This window comes from Chelmon rostratus, chromosome 12, assembly GCF_017976325.1.
Source record: "Chelmon rostratus isolate fCheRos1 chromosome 12, fCheRos1.pri, whole genome shotgun sequence".
In the NCBI taxonomy this organism is placed as follows: Eukaryota; Metazoa; Chordata; class Actinopteri; order Chaetodontiformes; family Chaetodontidae; genus Chelmon; species Chelmon rostratus.
In genome coordinates, this window is record NC_055669.1 from 27107803 (window position 1) to 27133038 (window position 25236).

The window sequence follows — 25236 nt, forward strand, 5'->3', positions numbered from 1 at the left end:
ACTGCTAGCAGCACTTTGTACCAGCTGGAGTTGGGAAGGTTTTTCTTTGTTTGTGTGGTTTCTTTATAACAGGAGTCACAGAAAGGAAGCTGCATTGATTTACAGGATGGATCACTTTTTCAGGGTTCAGGGCAAAGAAAAGATGGACTTGTTTTCTATTCTTAAAGTGAAGACAACATTATTTCATCACTCTACAACTGAAGTCTGCTGATAATGAAAGAAAAGATCAGCGTCAAATATTATTCCACATCATGAGCAGCACGCTAAACATTTAGCAAACAATTGAGCAAGATTTAATTTGGGCCGGTTGACTGAATTTAAATTATCTTAGTTGTAGATTCAGTCAGCTGTAGGAAGGTCTGGAACAGCAACACTTCACATATAATAAACTAACTGACACAATTTCAGTGTAACATATGATCACATATTGTCTGCAAAACAAGTGAAACTGATGTGTTTGAAAATGATGAAAGAAACAAGTAATTTGAACATGAGAGGACCCAGGATTGAACCCTGTGGTTCACCACAAAAAATCACCGGCAAGAGAAACTTCTTTTATACAGAAAAGAACAAAATCAGTCAAAGCCAGAGTCTGAGATGCAACCAGTTCATGGACATGGGTGAATACTTGATTGGACGACAAATGTCTCTGTTTCCATTGTGTAAGAACATTACGGGATCACAAAGATGGAAATGGAAACCATGGAAACTAAATTATGGCTTGTGAAAAACTTAAGATTTTGGATTGAGAACTCATGAAAATCTAAATTAATGGTCTTCTTGTCTTATTTTTTGGGGCAGGTGACCATGGTAAAAGCAGGATAATCCTTCATCAGGAGTTAATGGACACGTCCGTCCTCTGTGTTGTCCATTGATTCCTGATAACTGACACCTCTTTCATATTTTATTTCAGTTATTCTGTCAGTACGTGAATTAATCTTCATTCCAAAAGATAAATTCCATGAACAACTGAATTTTGGTCAAAAGAACATTGTGCTTTATTATATCTAAAGTTAAAATCCTTCCTCAATGTGTCCTGTTTCAGGTCTGATGAAAATGTTTCATCTCAAGAAGATATTAATTAATTAATATAAATAATTTGTCACATGTTGCCATGGTTACCTTGGTGAAATGTAATTGTGAGTGAATGAGTTGTCAGTGGTTTAATTTCTTCATCTTTCAGTGATTCCAGACTGCATCATCACATCCCATTGAAGTTGAACAGTGTGTGACTCCCTCTAGTGGACGTTGTGGAGTATTGTCTTGTGTGTGAATATTTTAACAAAGAATCCTGTCCGAACTTTTGATATTTCTGTGATCATTGTTACATTTACACCTCCTGATCTTAATCTTGGTTTCAATGTAACTCACCAGAAAAGCCTCCACTCTGTCTTTGTACTCAATCATGAGTTGTTGTGATTTTAAATATGGTCTCAGTGTCATATTATAGAGACTGTCAGTTGTTTTTTTAATTTTAAAATTTGTCTTGTTGTTACCCACAGTTTCATCTGAAATAACCTGCAGCTAAAAACAAGAGCAACAAGTTTAAAGTTTCATTTTTTTTTTCATTTACGTCGCACTTTACAAAGCAAACATGTTTTTTGCACCAAAGTGCTTCACAATGAAAGATATGTATACAGGCAGCAGGACACGTAGCGTATGTGCATCACAGAAGTTGTGGATGTAAAACAAGATTAAAATAGAAACAAGTTCAAACAAGGCCTACGGGCCGAACAACAGTGTAGAGTACCCACCCTTCTTGGAGTCCGTGGGAGGGGCGCTGGAAAGTGTTTCGACTGGGGACTCTGTCGTTCTACTGGGGTACTTCAACGCTCACGTGGGCAGCGACAGTGTTACCTGCAGGGGCGTGATTGGGAAGAACGGCCTCCCCGATCTGAACCTGAGCGGTGTTCTGTTATTGGGCTTTTGTGCCAGTCACAGTTTGTCCATAACGACCACCATGTTCAAGCATAAGAGTGTCCATCAGTGCACGTGGCACCAGGACACTCTAGGCGGGAGGTCAATGATGGACTTCGTGGTTGTGTCATCTGACCTTCGGCCGTATGTCTTGGACACTCGGGTGAAGAGAGGGGCTGAGCTGTCAACTGATCACCACCTGGTAGTGAGTTGGATCCGCTGGCGGAGGAGAAAGCTGGACAGACTTGGCAGGCCCAAATGGGTGGTGAGGGTCTGTTGGGAACGTCTGGCGGAACCCTCTGTCAGAGGGGTTTTCAACTCAACATGTTCTCCACCTCCATTTTTGACGCAGCTGTTCGGAGCTGTGGCCGTAAGGTCTCTGGTGCCTGTTGTGGCGGCAATCCCCGAACCCGGTGGTGGACACCAGAAGTAAGGGATGCCGTCAAGCTGGAAAAAGAGTCCTATCGAGCGTGGTTGGTTCGTGGGACTCCTGAGGCAGCTGACGGGTACCGGCAGGCCAGGCATGCTGCGGCACGGATGGTTGTGGAAGCAAAAACTAAGGTATGGGAAAAGCTCGGGGAGGCCATGGAGGAGGATTATCAGTCGGCTACAAAGAGATTCTGGCAAACCGTCCGGCACCTCAGAAGGGGGAGGCAGTACCCTTCCAACACTGTTTACAGTGGAGGTGGGGAGCTGTTGACTTCGACTAGGGATATTGTCTGACGGTGGAAAGAATACTTTGAGGAGCTCCTCAATCCCATTGCCACGCCTTCCATAGAGGAAGCAGGGGCTGGAGACTCAGAGGTTGGCTCATCCATCATTCAGGCTAATGTCACCGAGGTAGTTTGGAAGCTCCTCGGTGGCAAGGCACCGGGGGTGGATGAGATCCGCCCTGAGTGCCTCAAGTCCCTGTATGCTGTTGGGCTATCTTGGTTGACACGCCTCTGCAACATCGCGTGGCAGTTGGGGACAGCAGGTTAAACGCAATGAAAAGCCTGAGAATCAAACTGGGTCGTCAGGTTCAGCTTGTCTAATGGCCTCCGGCAGGCTGCTCCCGTGCTGAGGACTCGCTAGAAGAAAAACCCTGTCCCGGCCTCTGCACAGCCAGCATGGCACTAAAGGAGGATCTAAGGGGTCCGGTTGTGCTGTTAAAGGCTGAGAAGTTCTGAGATATATGTCAGGGCAAGACCACGGAGGGACGGATCCTGCTGTTAGGATTTTGAAGTTTACCCTGAAATGAACGGGGAGCCACCACAAAGATGCAAGGATGGGGTGATGTGGTCTTGTTTCTTGGATCTTGTTAATAACCGTCCAGCAGCGTTTTAGATTAGTTGTCAACAGGAACTGGTTGCTTGAAAGATGTGGGAAGTTACAATCATCCAGTCTGGATGATAATAGTGCATGAGTGATTCTTTCTAAACCAACAAGGGGCAGGAAATGCCTGATTCTGGAGATGGTTCTGAGTTTGATGAAACTGGACCTGACAATAGAATTTGTCTGCCTGTTCAAACTTACTTGACATTAAATATAACTCCCAGGTTCTTTACATTTGGTCTGATGTAGGCAGAAAGGTGAGTGAGGTTTTGTGCAGTCCTCATTTAACTGGAGGAAATTCTGAACCAACCAGTCTTACATATTTTGCCTGGTTTTGGGGATTGAGGGGCTGGTTGATCTGACTATCATCTGCATCACATTGAAGAGTGTTGTGTCATGAGTTTGGATGATTCTTCTGCATGGGAGCATATAAAGACAGTGAAGAAGTGGACCTAGATCTGAACCCTACAGAACCCCACATGAACTCTTTGCAGGTGTGGAGGACGAGCTGCCAATGCAAACAGTGACACCTCTGTTTGAAATGGAAGAATGGAACCAATCAAGGGCGGACCCAGAAATGCTGACCTGGGGCATCAAGCCATCAAGGAGAATCGTGTGGTCGACAGTGTCAGAAGCTGCACTGAGATCTGGAAGAATTGAGATGTACTGGCATCCACAGCACAGAGGAGGTCATTTATGACTCTGAGGAGAGCTGCTTCTGTGCTGTGGCGTTCATGGAACCCTGACCGGAATTTCTCAAGAATATTGTGTTGGTTTAACAAAGACAGAGTCTGATTAAAAGGAGCCTTTTATAAAACCTTCGATAAGATGGAGAATTTCAAGATTGGCCTGTGATCATGTGGACTAGTTGGGTCAAGATCAGACTTCTTGAGGAGTGGCTGAGCTATGGCATCCTTAAAACAGGACTGAACATGTGGTGAGAGAACTGTTTACAGTCATCAGTGTGCTGGGACAACTGCTTCAGATCACTGTTTTAGGAGCTCTGTTGAAATGATATCAAGCTGACTGTGAGTGGGCTTCATGCCTGTGACTGGGTGGACATTGTTGGAAGCAGGAGGGTCCTCAAGACTCAATAGCTTTAGGCCACTGCTCTTTGACCTGATGCTGTCAGTTTTGTTTAGAAAGATATATATTTGAACTGCTCACAAACCTGAATGAAGACGATGACATAAACATTTTTATTATTTCATTATATAAAAACCAGTAGGTGGAAAAAGAAGAGGTATATTGTTGACCATTCTCTGACTCTCAATTCAAATCAAAGCTAATCTCCCCTGTGACACCAGAATGGTTCGAGCCGGCGCTGGAGCAGACAGAAAGAGACAACTGAGTGATCAAGGGAGAAAAAGTTGAAGAGACACATCATGTCTCTGGAACAACAACAAGACTCACAAAACTCTTTATGGTCCAGTGGTCTTAAAATGGTCTTGAGTTTGAAGCATCATCCAGCTGGTTTGTCATTGATTTGCTGCTCATGTGAATCCTCCCACAGTGTTTGATGAGCAGCTGTAACCACAGTGACTCTGATCAAACAGGAATTAGCAGAATCCATCTGATTTGAAGCTGTGGTTTGAATCCCACTTCCCTCCTCTTTGAAGAGTCGTCAGATATGTGTGTTCAGCTTTTTGTGCAGCCTCTTCTACACTTTGTATCACTGTGTTTCCAGAGCACAGTAGTAGAGAGCTGTGTCTGCCAGGGTTAGCTTTCTTATGGTCAGTTCAGTTGAGTCTGTTGATGTTTGACTGTCATATCGATCATCAGGAATATATTTCCTATCACTCCTTGATCTTGCACCTTTCCAGAGTATAAACTGAGGCGCCTGGAGGTCAGAATGATGTCTGTACCAGTTAAGGTCAATAATGGTCTCAGTTGTCTCATATTGACATGTGAGTGTGACAGATTCTCCTTCTCTTCCACTGACTTCATCTTGTTCAGGAGAGATTTTGTCTCCAGCTGTTGGTCCTGGAAAAAGTGGAGAAAATGAAGCCATTAGACGAACATTGTTCATGAGGCTGAGAGGAGAAGACAGTGGAAAATGTCAAGTGTACAGTGTGATTGTATGGACACTGACAGTAAAAGACAAACGCGACAGTTCCATGAACATTCATTGTTCCAAGATGATGAAAAGGTGAGGTGCATTGTGTCCCAGCAAAGAAATGAGAAACGTTGTGAAATACAGGTTGTGTGTATGTGGTTAATGCAGCAGGTGAAAGCAAACTTCAGCTGCTGTTCTGTTGTAACACTCACCTATAAAGTGACAGAAGAGGAAAAAGAGGTGAAGCAACATGTCTTTGGAGTCGTCAAAGTCCAACAGACAGCAGAGCAGCAATGTTCTTCCACTGCAGGAGAATGAGAAGAATAATAATAATTAATAATAATAATAAGAATTAATAAGAAATCATGTGATTGGTTGAGTTGAAGCTCAGTGGGCGGGGCCAGTCACCTCTTGATGTTATTTTCTCAGTTCAGCTCAACCAATAAATTGTTCCTCTGTTCACAGTAGCTCTGTCTCTAATCTGTATTGCTTCTTTTTTCTTTGTTGGATTTGTCATCAGTGCAGTGACACTGGCTCAGACCGAAAAGGCTTCATTGTGTGTGACTCCCTCTAGTGGACGTTGTGGAGTATTGTGTTGTGTTTGCTGCAGAGGTTTTTGTGCAGAGTTTTGCTGTTTCCTGTCACTGTGGGCCTCACAGCACAGTAGTACAGAGCAGAGTCAGTCACTGCAGCAGAGGAGATCTGCAGATCCATTTGGGTTTGATCCCCACTCACTTTCACAGTCAGTCTGGAGTTTGTTGCACGTTGTTTTCCCAAGTGAAAGATGAGGAACTCTGGTGGTTTTCCTGGATATTGTCGATACCAGAAGAAAGAATCACTACTAGTTGCTTGTTTGGAGTATTTGTAGGACAGAGTAACAGTGCTGTCTTCTAAACTGGACTCTTCATTGTTGACTGGACTGAGGTCTTCACAGCTGACACCTAAAGGAAAAAATAAGTCTGTAACTTTATGATGTGAAGGTTTGAATCAGTGAAGCTCTTTTAATGTTAATCATGTCACCTACCTCTTATTGTGAGCAGAAACAAAGTGACAAACAGACTGAAGTTGACTGACAGCATCTTAAAGATAAAGAGAATCTGTCTGTGTTTTGTATGAAACACCACTGTGAAAGTTTGTGTCTCTTCTGTTGTTGAGTCCCAGTTTTGCTCCTCCCTGAATCCCTCCCTCCTTCCTCTCACAACTCTGACAAATGGTGTGTTTGTCACTGCTGTGGTGCTGTTATTCACTAAATCACATCATTTCCATCAGGGAAGAAGTACGGTGTCTGAGAGAGCTCAACGTGCTGCAACCTCAGAAAACTCATTCAAATCAAGAAAACATCATTGATTTGAAACACATTTGCAGCATTTAGAAAACATGCTGCAGATCCACAAAATGACAGCAGAAGAGTTTCCAGAGGACTCTGAAAGTGCTGAACACGGCTTGGACACGCTTGTTGTTGCTGCAGTTTGTGACTCATGTGGTTGTCTTGTGATCTAAGCCTATAGCAGCTTTAATAGGGGACGGTCCAAGGCAAGCCTGAGCCAGCCCTAACTGTCAGCTTTATCAAAGAGGAACGTTTTAAGCCGACTCTTCAACACAGACAGAGTGTCTGCCTCGTGGACCGAGACTGGAAGATGGTTCCACAGGAGAGGAGCTAGATAGCTGAAGGCTCTGGCTCCAGTTCTGCTTTTGGAGGTTTGAGAAACAGTTCGTCAGCCTGCATTCTGGGACACGGTGTTGTTGTGGGGTAATAGGGTATTGTGAGCTCTTTGAGATACAATGGGGTCTGACCCTAACCCTAACACTGATTTTTACAATGTTGCGTCGGTGAAACAAGGCCTTGAAATGTGTTTTCTGTGGGAATTAAAGGACATATTCTGATCTTACAGTGGGCCTGGAGGCCAGTCAGCAATGCCATCTAGAGTAGCACAAAGTTAACGGTCATCCAGGTCTTTGTGTCCATAAGACAAGCTTGAAGTTTCGTTCAGTGCTTGGCTTCATCTGGCTTCATTGATAAATATATGTGGGTGTCATCTGCATAGCAATGAAGGTTTCTGGAGTGTTTCCTGATAATATTGCCTCAAGGAAGCTTATATTGGGTGAATAGAATCAGTCCAAGCACAGAACCTTGAGGATCTCTGTGACTAACGTTAGCATGCACAGAGGAATCATGGCTAACATGTACAAACTGGAATCGAGTGTCCCAGTCTCTGTAATAAGATGTGATGGTCAGTGGTGTGGAATGCAGAACGAAGCTGGACCAAGACAAGTCCTTCGTCTGATGTAATTAGGAGGTCATTTGTAATTAAAGCTACTTTAAAGGACTGTGGTCCGTAGCCTGTTGACAACAACAGGTTGATCATATCAAGTAAAGAAGTGCCAAGGAAGACAAAAATGTCTTTGAGCAGCCTAGTTGGGATGGTGTCTGAGAGACAGGTTAATGGTTTGGGTTCATCAAACAGGGTCAGAAGATCCAGCTTCCTTCAAAGAACCACAACTGCCATCACCGATACAATCAGCACAGTTTTAAGGTGGAAAGCCAAGATGAGTGTCACCATTTCAGTATCTGACCAAATGTGAAATATGGTCACAATCTCCCCTTCTGTTCCTGAGTTACGGTGTTGAGTAATGTCCAGAAAAGTGTTTTTGTGGAACATAGTGATGTCACAGTGAAGTTGACCTTTGACCTTTTTGGTATAAACTATCAACACTTCATCATTTTATCCTCTGAGACATTCTTTGGAAATTTAGTCATAATTGGAGGGTTGTCCGAGGCTCAGTCCAGGACCTGACTGCATAATGAGTTGCTGCCTTAGTAACTGAGGTGCTGAATAAACACAGATTACGACTGCAAACTCAATGAAAACAGCAGCACATTTGTGCAAAGACATTTTCTTAGTCAGTCTGGCCCTGTGTGTTTTAACTTTAGTGCTTCATTTTGTGTTGTTTTTATCACCACTGGCAAGAATCAACACGACCATCACATCCAATTGACGTTGAACAGTGTGTGACTCCCTCTAGTGGACGTTGTGGAGTATTGTGTTGTGTTTGCTGCAGAGGTTTTTGTGCAGAGTTTTGCTGTTTCCTGTCACTGTGGGCCTCACAGCACAGTAGTACACAGCAGAGTCAGACAGCTGAAGCCTCTGGATCTTCAGAGGAACTGATTTTAAGGTGGAATTCAGTGTGGAAGAAAATCTCTCCTTGGACTCGTCTGGTGTGTTCCCTTGATCCCGTTTAACGCGACTCAGTATGAATTTGGGGCTGTTGTTTCCATCCTGTTTGTACCAGAACAGATAGGGACCTGAGTCACTGGTCTCAAATGTACAGTCCAGTGTAACTGTGTCTCCTTCAGTAGCAATGACATCTGCTGTTGGCTGGATCACTCTGTCTTCTCCTTTACACTCTGAGGAAGAAGAGAACATGCAGAGGAAGACATGAATCAATCAAGATGATTGATTAAAGTTACCTGGTCAGAGTCAGACACACAGACATGTAGAATAGTTGTGACGTTCACTGACCGTGATCAGATTGAACCATTTCAGTTATTTCTACAAGGTAACAAGTGCTGACAGAAACAATCTGTTCTGCTTTTTCTACAATGAACATTAAAATGTGTGAATGTGCAGCTCAGAAATATGTTGAAGAGTTTTCAAAGGAAACATGATGTGTTTTATTTCTCACCAAAGCAAAGAGCAGCAAGAATAATCCACAGCCAATGTTCCATGTGTACAACGAGGCTGAAATGAAGAGGAGAAAGTAGCTGATGTTCAGCATTCAGAGTGAGAATGGTTCTCTTCACAGCAGCAGTTATTATTGACAGATGGTTGAACACAGTGCAGAAGTAGTGCAGCGCCTGCTTGATAATGTGGCCCTCTAGTGGAGGTAAAAAGTTGAGCGGAACAGTGTGGAAAAAAGGCTTCCAGCAGCTCGTCAGTGTGTCAGCTTGTGTTTTTGTACAGAGACTGTGGGTTTGCTGTCACTGTGGGCCTCACAGCACAGTAGTACAGAGCAGAGTCAGTCACTGCAGCAGAGGAGATCTGCAGATCCATTTGGGTTTGATCCTCACTCACTTTCACAGTTAGTCTGGAGACTGGATTAGATATTACTGTTCCTGTTCCTGAGTGAGAGATGAGGAACTCTGGTGGTTTTCCTGGATATTGTCGATACCAGAAGAAATAATCACTACCAGTTGCTTGTTTGGAGTATTTGTAGGACAGAGTAACAGTGCTGTCTTCTAAACTGGACTCTTCATTGTTGACTGGACTGAGGTCTTCACAGCTGACACCTAAAGGAAAAAATAAGTCTGTAACTTTATGATGTGAAGGTTTGAATGAGTGAAGCTCTTTTAATGTTAATCATGTCACCTACCTCTTATTGTGAGCAGAAACAAAGTGACAAACAGACTGAAGTTGACTGACAGCATCTTAAAGATAAAGAGAATCTGTCTGTGTTTTGTATGAAACACCACTGTGAAAGTTTGTGTCTCTTCTGTTGTTGAGTCCCAGTTTTGCTCCTCCCTGAATCCCTCCCTCCTTCCTCTCACAACTCTGACAAATGGTGTGTTTGTCAGTGCTGTGGTGCTGTTATTCACTAAATCACATCATTTCCATCAGGGAAGAAGTACGGTGGCTGAGAGAGCTCAACGTGCTGCAACCTCAGAAAACTCATTCAAATCAAGAAAACATCATTGATTTGAAACACATTTGCAGCATTTAGAAAACATGCTGCAGATCCACAAAATGACAGCAGAAGTGTTTCCAGAGGACTCTGAAAGTGCTGAACACGACTTGGACACGCTTGTTGTTGCTGCAGTTTGTGACTCATGAGGTTGTCTTGTGATCAAAGCCTATAGCAGCATTAACAGGGGACGGTCCAAGGCAAGCCTGAGCCAGCCCTAACTGTCAGCTTTATCAAAGAGGAAAGTTTTAAGACACTCTTCAATACAGAGAGAGTGTCTGCCTCGTGGACCGAGACTGGAAGATGGTTCCACAGGAGAGGAGCTAGATAGCTCAAGGCTCTGGCTCCAGTTCAGCTTTTGGAGGTTTGAGGAACCATCACTAATCCTGCATTCCTAGACACAGTGTTTCAGTGGGACCATAAGGAATGATGAGTTCTTTAAGATGAGATGGTGCCTGACCATTTTGAGCTTTTTGATTTTGATTTTAAATTCTCTTCTGGATTTTTCAGGGAGCCAGTGCAGAGAGGCTGATATGAGAGAAATATGATCTCTGAAGAATTTCTAGGCGCAGCCAAGGGCCGGAGGGAGTCTGGTTTGGGGACCACAAGATCTCATCTCTGCTTTTTGCAGATGACGTTATCCTGTTGGCTTCTTCGAACCAGGACCTCCAGCATGTGTTGGGGCGGTTTGCAGCCGAGTGCGAAGCGGCTGGGATGAGAATCAGCACCTCCAAGTCCGAGGCCATGGTTCTCGACTGGAAAAGGGTGGCTTTCCCCCTCCGGGTTGGAGGAGAGCTCCTGCCTCAAGTGGAGGATTTCAAGTATCTTGGGGTCTTGTTCACGAGTGAGGGAAGGATGGAGCGTGAGACTGACAGGTGGATCGGTGCGGCGGCAGCAGTAATGCGGTCGTTGTACCGGTCCGTCGTGGTGAAGAAGGATCTGAGCCGAAAGGCAAAGCTCTCGATTTACCAGTCAGTCTACGTTCCCACCCTCACCTATGGTCATGAACTTTGGGTCATGACCAAAAGAACAAGATCTCGGATACAAGCGGCTGAAATGAGTTTCCTCCGCAGGGGGGCGGGGAGCTCCCTTAGAGATAGGGTGAGGAGCTCTGTCACTCGGGAGGAGCTCAGAGTAGGGCCCCTGCTCCTCCACGTCGAGAGGAGCCAGCTGAGGTGGCTCGGGCATCTTTATCGGATGCCTCCTGGACGCCTTCCTGGGAGGGTGTTTCGGGCATGTCCCACCGGGAAGAGGCCCGGGGAAGACCCAGGACACGCTGGAGGGACTATGTCACTCGGCTGGCCTGGGAACGCCTCGGGGTCCTCCCGGAAGAGCTGGAGGACGTGTCTGGGGAGAGGGAAGTCTGGGCTTCCCTGCTTAGACTGCTGCCCCCGCGACCCGGCCCCGGATAAGCGGAAGAAGATGGATGGATGGATGGTGACTTTGACCTTTGACCTTCGATGGCCCAATGAGTTCTTCCTTGAGTCCAAGTGGACGTATTCCCTCAAGGTGTTCCTGAGTTATGGTGTTGATGAGAATGGGACGGTCGGAAATTAAAGATGAAGCCATTTGGCTTTTATTAATGAACACAGTGTCTGATTACTGTCTCTCTGATGGTGGACCGGAGTTGGAGTTTGTGTTCATCAAAGCTGAATTTGAACTTGAGCATCAATTAAGTGTAAAAACACGACAGGCTATAATGAAACTTTCCTTTGTTTAGACATTGAAGTGTACGTGTGGCTGCATTTACCTCAGTAATAACATCGATATCAACACCACCTCCTCCTCCGCCTGCTGCACTCTGAAATCATGACATCATTCTTTCTTTTCTGAGCTGAATAATCATATAGAAGCAATGAACTGTGTGTATGAGCTCTCCTTGACTGGCAGTGTGCGCCCTGAAGGGTTGTCCGAGGCTCAGTCCAGGACCTGACTGCATAATGAGTTGCTGCCTTAGTAACTGAGGTGCTGAATAAACACAGATTACGACTGCAAACTCAATGAAAACAGCAGCACATTTGTGCAAAGACATTTTCTTAGTCAGTCTGGCCCTGTGTGTTTTAACTTCAGTGCTTCATTTTGTGTTGTTTTTATCACCACTGGCAAGAATCTACACGACCATCACATCCCATTGAAGTTGAACAGTGTGTGACTTATGATTGATTGATTAATTTCTCAGATGCTAAGTGAGAACCTTGACATGATGATTTTCATGGATGTTTTAATATTCATGAAGGAGCAAACAGCTGTGGAGAGAAAGGACTCTCTTGGTGGATGCTTGTCAGCTTTTAGCTCAGTTGTCAGAGGATTTGCTGTGTGATTCTGTCTCATGGATGGAAACACCTCATCGACACAGTTACCATCCAACAACACTTGATTTCATCAGTTTCTGCTAGTGTGACTCCCTCTAGTGGACGTTGTGGAGTATTGTGTTGTGTTTGCTGCAGAGGTTTTTGTGCAGAGTTTTGCTGTTTCCTGTCACTGTGGGCCTCACAGCACAGTAGTACACAGCAGAGTCAGACAGCTGAAGCTTCTGGATCTTCAGAGGAACTGATTTTAAGGTGGAATTCAGTGTGGAAGAAAATCTCTCCTTGTACTCTTCCTCTGTATTTCCCGGGCCGGCCTTCAAGTGGCTCAGTATGAATTTGGGGCTGTTGTTTCCATCCTGTTTGTACCAGAAGAGATAATAATTGGATGAACTGCTGTTAAATTGACAGCCAAGTGTTGCTGCCTCTCCTTCAGTGGCAGTCTCTTCTCCTTTTGGTTGCATCACGTTGTCTTTTTGTGCTCTGCATTCTGGAAAACAGCAACAAACAGTATCAGCGTGCTGTGAAAGAATCATGTCGATGTTGGATTGATATCACAGAAACAGAGCTGTGTTCATACCAAGGCACGTCGCAGCCAGCAACACTGAGATGAACAGAGGCGTCATGTGTGCAGTGTTGAGTCACTGTGAGCTGCAGCAGGTCTGAGGAAGGCTGTGATCTCTCTGTTTAGTCTTCATCAACCTTCAGTTGGTGGATTAGAAGGAGGAGTCAGGCCTCATTCACAGCCCTGTGTTATTCCCCTACTGACAAGTTTCCACTCAACACATCTTCCTGACATTCTCTCCTGGCAGAACTTGTCTTGTATGTGGTCATCGCTGGAAACTTGAGCTTTTGTCCCTCCCAGATTGATCATCTGGTTGATAGTGCTGCAGGTTCATTGTGTGTGACTCTTGACTCTATTGCCCTCTGAAAAAGATGATGACAAAACAGAAGAGGTTTGCTCCTCGGTAAACCCCCCAAACCCGCAAATTCAGGCAAACCTCACCAATAAGTTGAAGGACATGGCGTTCTCGTTTGGAAGAATTTCATTTTGCCAGGCAAGACCGTCTAAAAACATACAGGAGAGCCCTCTGCAGTGCCCGGGCAGCCTATTACTCTTCACTAACAGAGGAAAATCAGAACAATCCCAGGTTTCTCTTCAGCACTGCAGCCAGGCAGACAGTGGTCTGTGGTCGGCACAGTGTCAGCACGCTGCTCAAACTAAAGATGTAAGGATTTAATGGAGATGAGTTGGAGTGAAATTGGTTTCGTGGAGCAGAGGCCAGTGGATTTGGTTTTGTTTTTTCAAAGTTTCTTGTTGGAGCAGCTTCACCAGAGTAGAGTTCTGGTGATCATCTAACTGTCTGATTTATCTTTCATGTTGCTGGCTCTGTGTTTAGCTGCCTTATCAATAACTCTCCTGTCACTGCCACTCCCTCCTGTCCTGCAGTGACCTCTCCCCCAGCTTTCCCCTCACCTGAGCTTCCCTCCCCCGAGCTCAAGCTTTTTCATACATCAGTGTTAATGTGCAGGTTTAAATGTGGGAGGCCTCCACAATGATGGGGGGCTGTTCGCTTCTTTCTGTAACCTGGATTTGTCCAAAGACTCTGGGAGGAGATGTTAAATACACTTTACATCCATCATTTAGGTGTCAAACCTGCTAATTTAGCAAAATGTTGAAATGCATCATGTCTCTTCTACACTTTGTATCACTGTGTTTCCAGAGCACAGTAGTAGAGAGCTGTGTCTGCCAGGGTTAGCTTTCTTATGGTCAGTTCAGTTGAGTCTGTTGATGTTTGACTGTCATATCGATCATCAGGAATATATTTCCTATCACTCCATGATCTTGCACCTTTCCAGAGAATAAACTGAGGCGCCTGAAGGTCAGAATGATGTCTGTACCAGTAAAGGTGAATATTGGTGTGAGAATCAGAATCAGAATCAGAAGCGTTTATTGTCATTACACAAGTGCAACGAAATCACGTTTGGTTACGACCCGTCCCAGAGGACACAAAGGCACAAGAGACAGTACAAATAAGTCACAGCGCAGTCGTCCGGGGGAGGGCTGCAGCTCCTGCACAGAGCGCTGCCCTCAACCCTTCGCCTACTACGCCGCACGGGGGAAGGAGGGAGTGAGGGGCCAAAGAAGGCTTTGAATTGAGGGTAAGGGTGAATGTCCCAGAAGGAGGTGGGGTCAGAGCATCTTGTCTGCAGAAACATCCAGGAGAGTGGAGAGATAAGCGTCCTTGAGAAGGTTGTTTATGTCTGGGAGCCAATGGAGATAACAGATTGTTTTGGGAGGGGCCGACCTGGAATTTCTCTGTCTGCCCTTGAGTCTCTCTGGGTGTCCCGGTGGTGGTTTGCTTCAATATGTCCGAGTTAGTGGCCAGATTCAGCCGAGCCGAGCCGACAGCTTCTCCAAGTTGGTATCCTTCCGGCGAAGGAGCTCAGGAATCGCATCCAGTTTGTGATTGAGCTCACAAATGGCTCGAGTCTGAGTGCCGGCAGCGCTGCACATTCCCTCTGTCAAGGCGAGCAGCTTTTCAATTTCCACCAGCGTCTTCCTCATTAAGCAGTAAATCAGGAAGCCGCCAAAGCCAAACAGCAGAAAGCCTGAGATCATAGATCCAATTATGTACGTGTCTTCAACATCCTCAACGGAAAGAACCGACAGACACACGATCCTCCACCTCTCCCAGGAGTCCAACGTGTAGCCGGCTGCGAACGTTCCGTCAGGACAGGCGGGTTCTCCTTCACCCACTTTCATTGTGGAGAAAATATGGTCAATTGCATTGAGAGACCAGAACAAAGATGGACCTGGGTCACTGGTCTCAAATGTACAGTCCAGCGTAACTGTGCCTCCTTCAGTAGCAATGACATCTGCAGTTGGCTGGATCACTCTGTCTTCTCCTTTACACTCTGAGGAAGAAGAGAACATGCAGAGGAAGACATGAATCAATGAAGATGATTGATTAAAGTTACCTGGTCAGAGTCAGACACACAGACATGTAGAATAGTTGTGACGTTCACTGACCATGATCAGATTGAACCATTTCAGTGATTTCTACAAGGTAACAAGTGCTGACAGAAACAATCTGTTCTGCTTTTTCTACAATGAACATTAAAATGTGTGAATGTGCAGCTCAGAAATATGTTGAAGAGTTTTCAAAGGAAACATGATGTGTTTTATTTCTCACCAAAGCAAAGAGCAGCAAGAATAATCCACAGCCAATGTTCCATGTGTACAACAAGGCTGAAATGAAGAGGAGAAAGTAGCTGATGTTCAGCATTCAGAGTGAGAATGGTTCTCTTCACAGCAGCAGTTATTATTGACAGATGGTTGAACACAGTGCAGAAGTAGTGCAGCGCCTGCTTGATAATGTGGCCCTCTAGTGGAGGTAAAAAGTTGAGTGGAACAGTGTGGAAAAAAGGCTTCCAGCAGCTCGTCAGTGTGTCAGCTTGTGTTTTTGTACAGAGACTGTGGGTTTGCTGTCACTGTGGGCCTCACAGCACAGTAGTACAGAGCAGAGTCAGTCACTGCAGCAGAGGAGATCTGCAGATCCATTTGGGTTTGATCCTCACTCACTTTCACAGTCAGTCTGGAGTTTGTTGCATTTTGTGTTCCCAAGTGAGAGATGAGGAACTCTGGTGGTTCTCCTGGATATTGTCGATACCAGAAGAAATAATCATTGTTAGTAGCAGCTCTGGAGTATTTGTAGGACAGAGTAACAGTGCTGTCTTCTAAACTGGACTCTTCATTGTTGACTGGACTGAGGTCTTCACAGCTGACACCTAAAGGAAAAAATAAGTCTGTATTAGTACATTCAGTGATTTATATTTCATATTTTTCCTCGTCGATTATATCACCGACCTGTTAGTGTGATCAGAATCATCAGTGAAAACAGGTGCAGTGACTCCATCCTGAAGACTGAAGCAGTTTGTGTTGCTCCTCCTCATCCACATCGAGCTTTACATGATTTCATCAGGTAACAGCTGGCTCAGTGTCTGGACGATGCAGCTTCTTCATCATTTTGAAGTGATTTCCTGTGAGAGTTTGCTCACTAAGTTGTGTCTGAACTGCCGTCGTGACCTCAGCTTTGAATGATTTAACTGTCAGATGAAGTGAAGCTCAGGTCTAATCAGGTCCACTCATTGACGCTTGAGCTTCCCGATAAATCTGTAAACATCTGTGCGTTTGGAGCTGATCACCACGTTAACAGTGTTTCATGTCAGAGCAGCATTTTGATGCCTTATGAAAACACGAGAGCCTGCTTCACAAAAACAATCATTTAAATGTTGATTTTGATTATTTCTGTGCAACATCATTAATGCTGCAGTCACTTTATCCATTCAATGAGCGATCTGTGATTAGTCTGTGAAATTCTACAGAATTCTTGGCAGTGTATTTTTATACTTCTTTGTGGCAGTATATATTTTTTATATATTTTTTCTCTTATGTAGTCCTTTGTATAAAATGTACATATATTAAGTCAGCTTTTATTTTGTATTTTCTATTTCTGTTGGTATTTTTTTCCAACTGCTCTTACCTGCTGCTGTCATGCCCAGATTTCCCTGACTGAGGATTAATAAAGTCTGTCTTGTCTTATCTTATTTTTTTTTCATTGTCCATTTTAGAATTTTACAGCTGAATGTTTCCATAAGATTTTAGTTTGCTCTCTTAACAAAATGTTTACTCTCCAGAGTGACTCTCTTACATGTGACAGATGCTAAATTATGACCTTGTTGTCAAAACTTTTACAATATTAATATTTATTAATGTCTTCAGAACAGAACTGCAGTGGAGAGAAAGGACAACCTTTAAGCAGTTATTTTATGTAGAACAGATAGATAGATAGATAGATACTTTATTCATCTCCAAAGAGAAATTTGCAAGGTTGTTATAAGTTATTGCACATGGTAGCTATACATTAGCATCTTATTTTATTCAGAAGAGTGGGAGTTTGCTCTTTGCAGTCAATGCTGCCTTCACTTCCTCAGACATCTCTGAGCTGAAGGAGCAGCCAGGTTCTTGTACAGAGACTGCGGCTTTGTTGTCACTGTGGGCCCCCCCTCAGTCACTGCAGATCTGCACCCCTTCATCCAGTTTACCACAGGTTGTTCCTGGACGGTGCTGTCGTCCTCACAGCTTACACTAAAAGGGGTGTCTGAATCCAGATGTCAGCTTTCTGGACTCGTGGCCCCTTTAACTGCAGTGGGCAGTCGTTCCTGACAGTTAAAGAACGCATTTCATGGCTCACTGCTCGTCCCAGCTACACTCATGAAAACTCACCACAGTGCTTTGTGATCAGTATTATCAGATATGTGCTGCCCCCTGCTGGACATCAAAGTGTAATGCATCTATTTGCATTCTTTTCTGTGATGTGATTTGATTTGTAAAAGTAAAATTCACGTCAGTGGATGAGCCACTACATCTGATCCTGTATCAGTTTGCTGGCACCTACAGGGCGTGGGACCTTTAAGTCTTGGAACAATGCAGCTCATTGGCCACCAGCATCACGTGGCCACTAGCCATCCAATCACAGGCCTTGATGTTATGTCGCCGCCCTGGTTGCTTTTCAGCCGGAAGAATCGACACGGTTTATTTACTGTCACTGTAAACAGCATTATAAGCGTATTTTTAATTCGAGACAAACTGGATGCGTGAATCAGCGCTTTCTGCCTCCAGCAGCTAAAGTGTCACCGGCGGTTCATGTCTGCTCCGGGAGCGGCGTGAGACACACGGAGGAGAAGCTAACCGGACAGCTAGCCGCTAGCGTTAGCCGTTAGCCCGCTGCTCGGTGCCGGTGACAGTCAGAGGTGAGCGGTGTTAGCATTAGCATTCGTACAGAGAGCCCGCGGAACTATCGGCTTACACAGTAGTTCTGACACGAAATACATCGTCTGAGAGCCGGTCTAACAGGCTGACAACGCCCGCGTCAGTTAGCACGTGACCGTGTTCGTTGTCTGTCGGAGGACACACCGAACACGATGCTACAATCCGTCGGTTTGATGTGCTTCTGTTTACCAGGACGCTAACACACGCCTTAGAGACATGACTGAGTCCCTGATGGTGCACTGAGCTTGTTTCATCAGCAGTAAAGCTGTGTAGGACGCTCTCTCTGCCGGATTTGTGTGGTTTAGTTGACTGACTGTGGAGACGGCGGGCTGGTCCGCGTGAGGCTCAAGTGTGATGATTTGAAATGGATGCGTGCAGAGTTGATTCTGGGATGTTTCTGACCGTTGAAAACCTCACCTGTCCTCCGTCACATCGTCCAAACGTCGCTCCTTTGACAGATTGCTGGTCTGAGTTCAGCGTGGGCGATGGGTCATGTGATGAATGTGGGAGGAGACGCGCAGTCAGGTGGATCCTGTGTGATCACCTGGAAACATGTCAGAGTGTGGAAGTGCTGAACAGGGAACACAAGACAATGCACACATGTCCATATGCTCATGTTGATCATGTGAAGAGTTGTTGGCCTTCCTGCTGTTTTCTGGTACGACCACACTGTGAGAGGTGGAGGGTGGACTCCGCGGTCTGTGTTGTTGAGTTCAGATGAAGATGAAGTGATCATCATTTTTGCTTTAAGATTCCTTCTTTCAGACTTTGTTCCCTTGCTGAGCTGCAGTATTAATTCAGTGTGTAAAGTGGGCTGTCAACACTTCAGTACTTTCGTAAACCACCTATCTGTCTGATTGATAACTAACAATAACTCCACCAGTAGAGAAAATTAAGTCACCGTGTGACATTTTGCGTATGATGTCACAGTTTAATATAGATAAAATGTGTGATTCTGTTTAAAGATGCATTATTAAATTAATATTAATTTAAGAGATGTTTCCCTGCATATGTCTCCCTCCAGCCCCCCCTTGTGTTCATTATGAGTTATTGTACCATAGAGAGCAGTCAGAACTGCAGCAGTTGATGTTTAATGTTGACACATTTACTGACAGTGATTATCATCTTATTTCTGGATGTTACTGAATGATCAGAGCTGTTGAACGCCTCCTGAACCACATAAACAAATGAACCACTGAGTGGAAGCAGTACACTGTGATGATGGAGAGAAGGGGGGGTGAACAAAGGTCACAGCCGATGTGTTGTGTTATACAGTGTAATAAGGGGGCGTAGCATCCACATCTGAAAGGTGAAGCCAGCACAGTGTCATGAAACTGCATTCTTTCTAATGGCCAGAAGGGGGCGACTGGTTGCTGAAAGAAGTTTGTTGTTGTTCGTGTTTGTTAGCGTATGATAAAATGAGCCCACTTCTCACGTGATCTGTTACCTCAGTTAACCGTTTCCTAACCTGTTCATGGTCTCAATCAGTTGATGATGATGGTCATTTTGTCAGTTATGTCTCATTTAGAGTAAAACCGACCATAAAGCCTCGCGGCTGTGTCCATCAGTATTTGTGTTTGAGTGACTGTTTGTTGCTTCCGTCCTCAGTTTTTTCTTGTATGGGTGACTGACCGTCAGCCATGAGTGCGGAGCCGGACGCCCTGGCCGTGGTCAACCAGCTGAGGGACCTGGCCGCCGACCCCATGAACCGCAGGGCCATCGTCCAGGACCAGGGCTGCCTGCCGGGACTCATCCTGTTCCTGGACCACCCCAACCCTCAGGTCGTCTACTCCGCCCTCCTGGTGAGCTGACAGGCTGACAGATGAGCAGATGTTTGTGTGACATCCACGTCCTGAAAGTGTCAGGACGTGTCAGTGTTGCTGGATTCGGTCCAGCTGGTAGGCACCATCATCCTCGGTTTCATCCGGCTGTCATCGGGCTGACCGCGATTGGTTGTTGTTTCCCAGGCGATCCGTTACCTGGCAGAATGTCGAGCCAACAGGGAGAAGCTGAAGGGGGAGCTGGGGATGATGCTGAGCCTCCAGAACGTCGTGCAGAAGTGAGTCCTGAACAGCAGTTTCATCTGGATTTGATTCCTTCTGTATATCTGACCTTCATCTGATTTCTACTCCACAGTCTTCACATCTGTAAATCAGTTTTCCAGTGAAACCGTGTTCAGGCTAAAAAGTTATTTTCATTCTTGATTGATCGGGCTCTGTGGTTTGTCTCCAGCTGTCCTGTTAGTCTGAAAACCGTCACTGTGGGTGAACTGACAGCTGATAATGATCAAAGTTTTGAGTCAAAACGATCCTCGGTTCTTCATCCTCATCAGTTCTCAGACATCATCACTTTATAGACCAAACGGCTGAAGGTCACAGGATCACTGGTATCAGGTCTCCAGGGACATCTTGGAGGAAACAAGGTGATAAATCTGTGCAAAGCGTTTCTGCTCGTTAGTTAAGAAGTTTTCAGTCATGAAAACGTGAAGTTCGTCTCCAGAGTCGTAGTTAAACCGTGTTCGTGTCGTTTTTTAGTTTTAGTTTAGTTTGTGTCTCCTTTCGTTTACTGCAGATCCTTTAGCTGCAGATCAGACTGTGCACACATGGATGATAGAAAACATACCAGCAGTAGAAGTGTTGGTTGTGTGCACATCCTGTCATATAGTCCAGCTGAAGCAGGATAGCGTGTTCAGTTCTGTTAGCTGCTAGCAGGTCTGCGTCAGGTAAAAACACTTTCAAGTGTTACTCTTTACTTCCTCCATGTTTGACCTCTGATCCTCTTGCTCTTCGATCCATCGGATGAAGTATCAGCGGCTTTAAACTCTAAATCAGACACTAAAGTGTAGTTTAGTGATCTTTGTGGACGGCTACACATTCTGCCTTCGTTCTGAGATTCATCCTGTTCTGTCGTCCAGGTCGACCACTCCCGGAGAGACGAAGCTGCTGGCGTCCGAGATCTACGAGCTCCTGCAGGCGTCCGGCGGCGCCGAGTCTGAGCCGGCCGAGGAGGCCGTGAGCGGCCGTCGCAAAGCCCAGTTCTTCCTGGGCTCCAGCAACAAGAGAGCCAAGACCGTCATCCTCCACATCGACGGACTGGACGACTCGGTGAGCAGGAAGCTCCGAATGATGACGTGATCAGTGGTCACAGGCTGGTTCAGCTGACGGTGCCGTGAATGTGGACTCACTCACACTGGGTTCTGGTTGTAGGTGTTGGCTGTCACCTGCTTCGGTGGTGATTTTCATCGTGTCTGGACCTCGTATGTTTGTCACCTTTTAGCCCAGCATAAGTGACGACCACATGGGGCGATGTTTTGCTCATTTTCAGAGTCATGCTTTTATTTTGGATGTCTACTGCAGCAGGTTTATGTGCGTTAATGGTTGAAGAAACAGCAGCCCTGCAGGGCCTCTGTTCACCCTCTGTCTGAAACGCTCTGTTGTGGCTTCTGCCTCTTTAAGCCCCCCCTCACAAAAAGCCCAGTCTGCTGTGATTGGTCAGCTCTCGCAGCACATGAGCAGACGCCACAGCTCACAGCCCTGCCGCCAGCGAATCACTGTAACCCACAATAATGACCGCTCCTCCCCACCCACCAACAAGGTGGGGCAGCATTGGCACCGCTGCTGCTAACTGGCTAGCTCGGTAACGCTGTGGCTACGTAAGCCAGCCTGGCGCAGCGGCACCACCTGCTGGCAGGTGGTCGTGTTGCCGGTCCTCGGCTGCAGCCTCCTCGTCTCTCCTGTTAGCGCTGTTCTTCATCCATCCATCAGATCATATCCTCTGACGCTGCACGCACAGATCCCCTTGAACGGGGAGCTTGATTTTATTAGAAATTAATTATAAATTTTATTTTATTAAATTTTATTATAAATTGAAACCTTCATGAGTTAAAGTCTCGTGAAGGTTCATCCCACTGAGTGAGGCTTTAAGAATGTCTTCAGACGAGGACTCTTAGTTCATCGCTGTGTTAACTCCAGTTTACCAGCTGATTGATCTGCTTTATAAAGAATGTTGAAATGAAACTGGATCAAACTGTGACCTGAAGACTCAAATGTGTGAACCAGAAATGGATCCTAATGCGTCTCCTCCTCCCTCCTCAGAGTCGGAGGAGTCTGTGTGAGGAGGCGCTGCTGAAGATCCGAGGAGTCATCAGCTTCACCTTCCAGATGACCCTGAAGAGATGCATCGTCCGGATCCGATCAGATCTGAAGGCCGAGGTGACTCTTCTCCTCTTCCTCATCTCCACTCTGAGCTGCTGAAACAGGACTTTAACGTCGTTCTTTACTGTTTTAAATCACGCCGACACTTTACAGAACAAACAAGTAAAATAATGTTCTGTTCAGTGTTGTTGAATTATGTTCGACCCACATTTCATTTTCAGTCAACGTGACGTTTGCAGAGCGAACTCTTAATTCAGCCAATCAGGAGTGAGAGAGGTGAGCGTCAGAGAAGCAGCCAGGAAACAGTTTGTAGAGACGGAATATCGGATACCGTGACCAGAGAGATTTAAACATGGCGGATTATTCAGTTCACTCAGTGCAGCGCCACAGTCTTCCTCCTGTTTTCACAGTCAAATGTCCGTTTAGTTTTTTTAACAATCAGAAATCTGAATTTAAGATTTTCATCATTTTTATCTGTGACTAATCATTTCAGTAGCTCTTAAATTGTAATCATGGCTCTTATTTATTGATTGATGAATTAATGCTGTGAATACATGAAGCATTTTCCTTTTTCAGGCTCTGGCGTCCGCGATCGCGTCCACACAGGTGATGAAGGCTCAGCAGGTGGTGAAAGCAGAAAACGGAGAGGAGGTCAGTGTCAGTCCGCCGGCAGGCCGGAGGGTTGTGATGTCACTGATGTTGATGAAGGGTGACGTGTGATTGATCGAAGTGAAGTAGCAACACTTGACTCCGCCCTGTTCATCATTAACAGTCAGTTTATGATCGACATCCAGCTCATGGCTCACAGACGGGACGGCTTCACAGCATGTCGTCTTCTTCTATGAAAACATAATTCATGTTATCACAGCTGCTTAAAGCACAGCCTGCCGTCCGTCCGCTGGAGGACTTCTTCATGTTCACAGATACGACCAGAAACGCTCTGATCAGGGCTGTAAATCAGTCATGACCTCTTTACCTACTGATTAGAGACGACCAATCAGGAGAGTGTTAGTCGACCTTCGTCCTCCACCTCCTCCAATACTTTCATTCAACATGTAATCATGGTAGCGACTGGTTTGAGCATTTGGTTTTATTTTTAAAAGAGCTGAAATGCTCATTGAGACCAGGAGGGGGCAGCAGAGCCCACATGACCCTGGACCACAGCTGCAGTCAGAACTGATCAGGAGGACTGAGGCTTTCTGAGCCGGCCGTTTATCTTTTGGATAAACCTTCAAAACCATCAGCTCATGACGTTCACAGCCCGCAGGAGTTAACGGTGGGAAAAGATTCTCCAGCTTCAACTGTGAACTCAGGTGTCCAAACTTACTTATTAAATCAGGATTAAAACATTTCAAAGGGAAAAATGTTCAAAAAGACAGACAAGATAAAAGAAAATAATAAGATTATATCAAATGTAAGATAATAATAATAAAACTTGTTGAAAGAAAAGGCTGTGCTGCACTCAAACATACTGACAACATGTCACTGTGAAGGACGTGAGTAAAGCAGACGGTCTTCAAATGGTCAGTGAAATCACAGAGGACCTGAAACACTACCCTGTGGGACTCCAGAAGCACTGAGTGTCCGGTTCCCACGAGGGTTTGATGCACAGCTGTTTGCCTTTTCAGAAAAATCCCATCATTCACAGTATGACATCATTTCAATCCAGTTGTTGTCTCCAGGTTTTGATCCCGTTGGCGGAGGACGGTTCGGTGGTGGTGGAGCAGAACGTGGACCTGCCGGACTACCTGCCGGAGGATGAGAGTCCGTCTCAGGAGCCCGACAAGGCGGTGAGCCGGGTGGGATCTGGGCAGGACGGGACCAGCTGGCTGGGTGCCGCCACCAACTTCCTGTCCCGCTCCTTCTACTGGTGACCCTGCAGGGCCGCCGCCTCCTCCGTTACACCTCCCGCCTCCTCTCAGAACCAAAACCTACCGGCTGCCAAATCTCACAGCTGTCTGTCTGAGCCGGAGAGACAAAAACTGAGACAGAACTTCTCACCGTGAGCGTACGAACAGGCAGCGTCCGTCGGCAGGACGAGCCGATGAAACTTCTGAGACAGAAGCGTGACGACGTCCATCTGTTCCAAACCAGATTGTCTTAACGGACAGGAAGTGCCGGCAGCAACATGGGCAAACACCACCGAGTCAGAATAAACGACCAGGACGTCCCTCTCTTCCTCTTAACTTTTTATTATTTATTTGAGTTTTCTTGCTGCAGTTTGACGTGTTTTACAGGACGAGCAGAGGTCGGTCAGCCGTGCCTTCAGTTCTGCTTCTTCACCTTCACCCGAGGCTGCGGCGAGCTGCTTCTTCTGTTACTGACGATGATTCAGCCATTAAATGTCAAAAATAGTGACAAATGCCCAACACACTTTAGAGGGGGGTGTCCAAATAACATCATGCCTCATGACTTTGTATCATCAATCAAAGAAAACCTCGAAGTCTTTCAGCCTTTCATAAAGAATTGTTTTGGAGCAGCTCCAATTAAACTGTTGACGAGCTCTTCAGACTGTTTAAATACAAACCTGATTCCAGACAGTCCAGAATCAATCATTAACAATCAATCAGTGTTTCCTGAAGTGTTCCTGAGTCCAGGTATTAATCTCTTTATCCAATCACGTGTTGACAAAGTGTTGACCCTCGCTTCATCCTCGCTGTGAACCACTGAGCCTTTCAATCATGATGCTATCACCTGTTACCAATCAGCCTGTTTACCTGTGGAATGATCCAAACAGGTGTTTTTGGAGCGTTCCACATCTTTCCCAGTCTTTAGTTGCTCCTGTCTCAACGTGTTTGAAACGTGTTGCTGCATCAGATCCAGAATCAGCAGATATTTACAGAAATCACTGAAGCTGATGAGCTCAGACAGTAAATATATTGACTTTGTGCTGATTTCAGGTCAGTTTCTGTCAGAGAGGATCAGCAGGTGATCACTTCCTGTTTGATTGATATTTTTAAACAGTCACAGCTG

At 45.5% G+C, this 25236-nt stretch overlaps 1 protein-coding gene and 1 gene segment (V, D, J or C); one reads left to right on the top strand and one right to left on the bottom strand.

The window, feature by feature from the left end:
* Positions 1–6837: 6837 nt before the first annotated feature.
* On the bottom strand, positions 6838–9179 carry LOC121615608. The segment is given in 3 exon segments: positions 6838–6917; positions 8331–8693; positions 8972–9179. Coding segments are annotated over 3 exon segments (486 nt in total).
* Positions 9180–17842: 8663 nt separating this feature from the next.
* LOC121614668 (armadillo repeat-containing protein 1-like) lies at positions 17843–24899 on the top strand. Its single transcript, XM_041948658.1, has 7 exons — positions 17843–18090; positions 19718–19911; positions 20077–20168; positions 21024–21213; positions 22204–22320; positions 22840–22914; positions 23946–24899. The coding sequence occupies exons 2-7, from the start codon at positions 19750–19752 to the stop codon at positions 24135–24137; spliced, it is 828 nt and encodes a 275-aa protein (XP_041804592.1). The 5' UTR covers positions 17843–18090; positions 19718–19749; the 3' UTR covers positions 24138–24899.
* Positions 24900–25236: the final 337 nt, after the last annotated feature.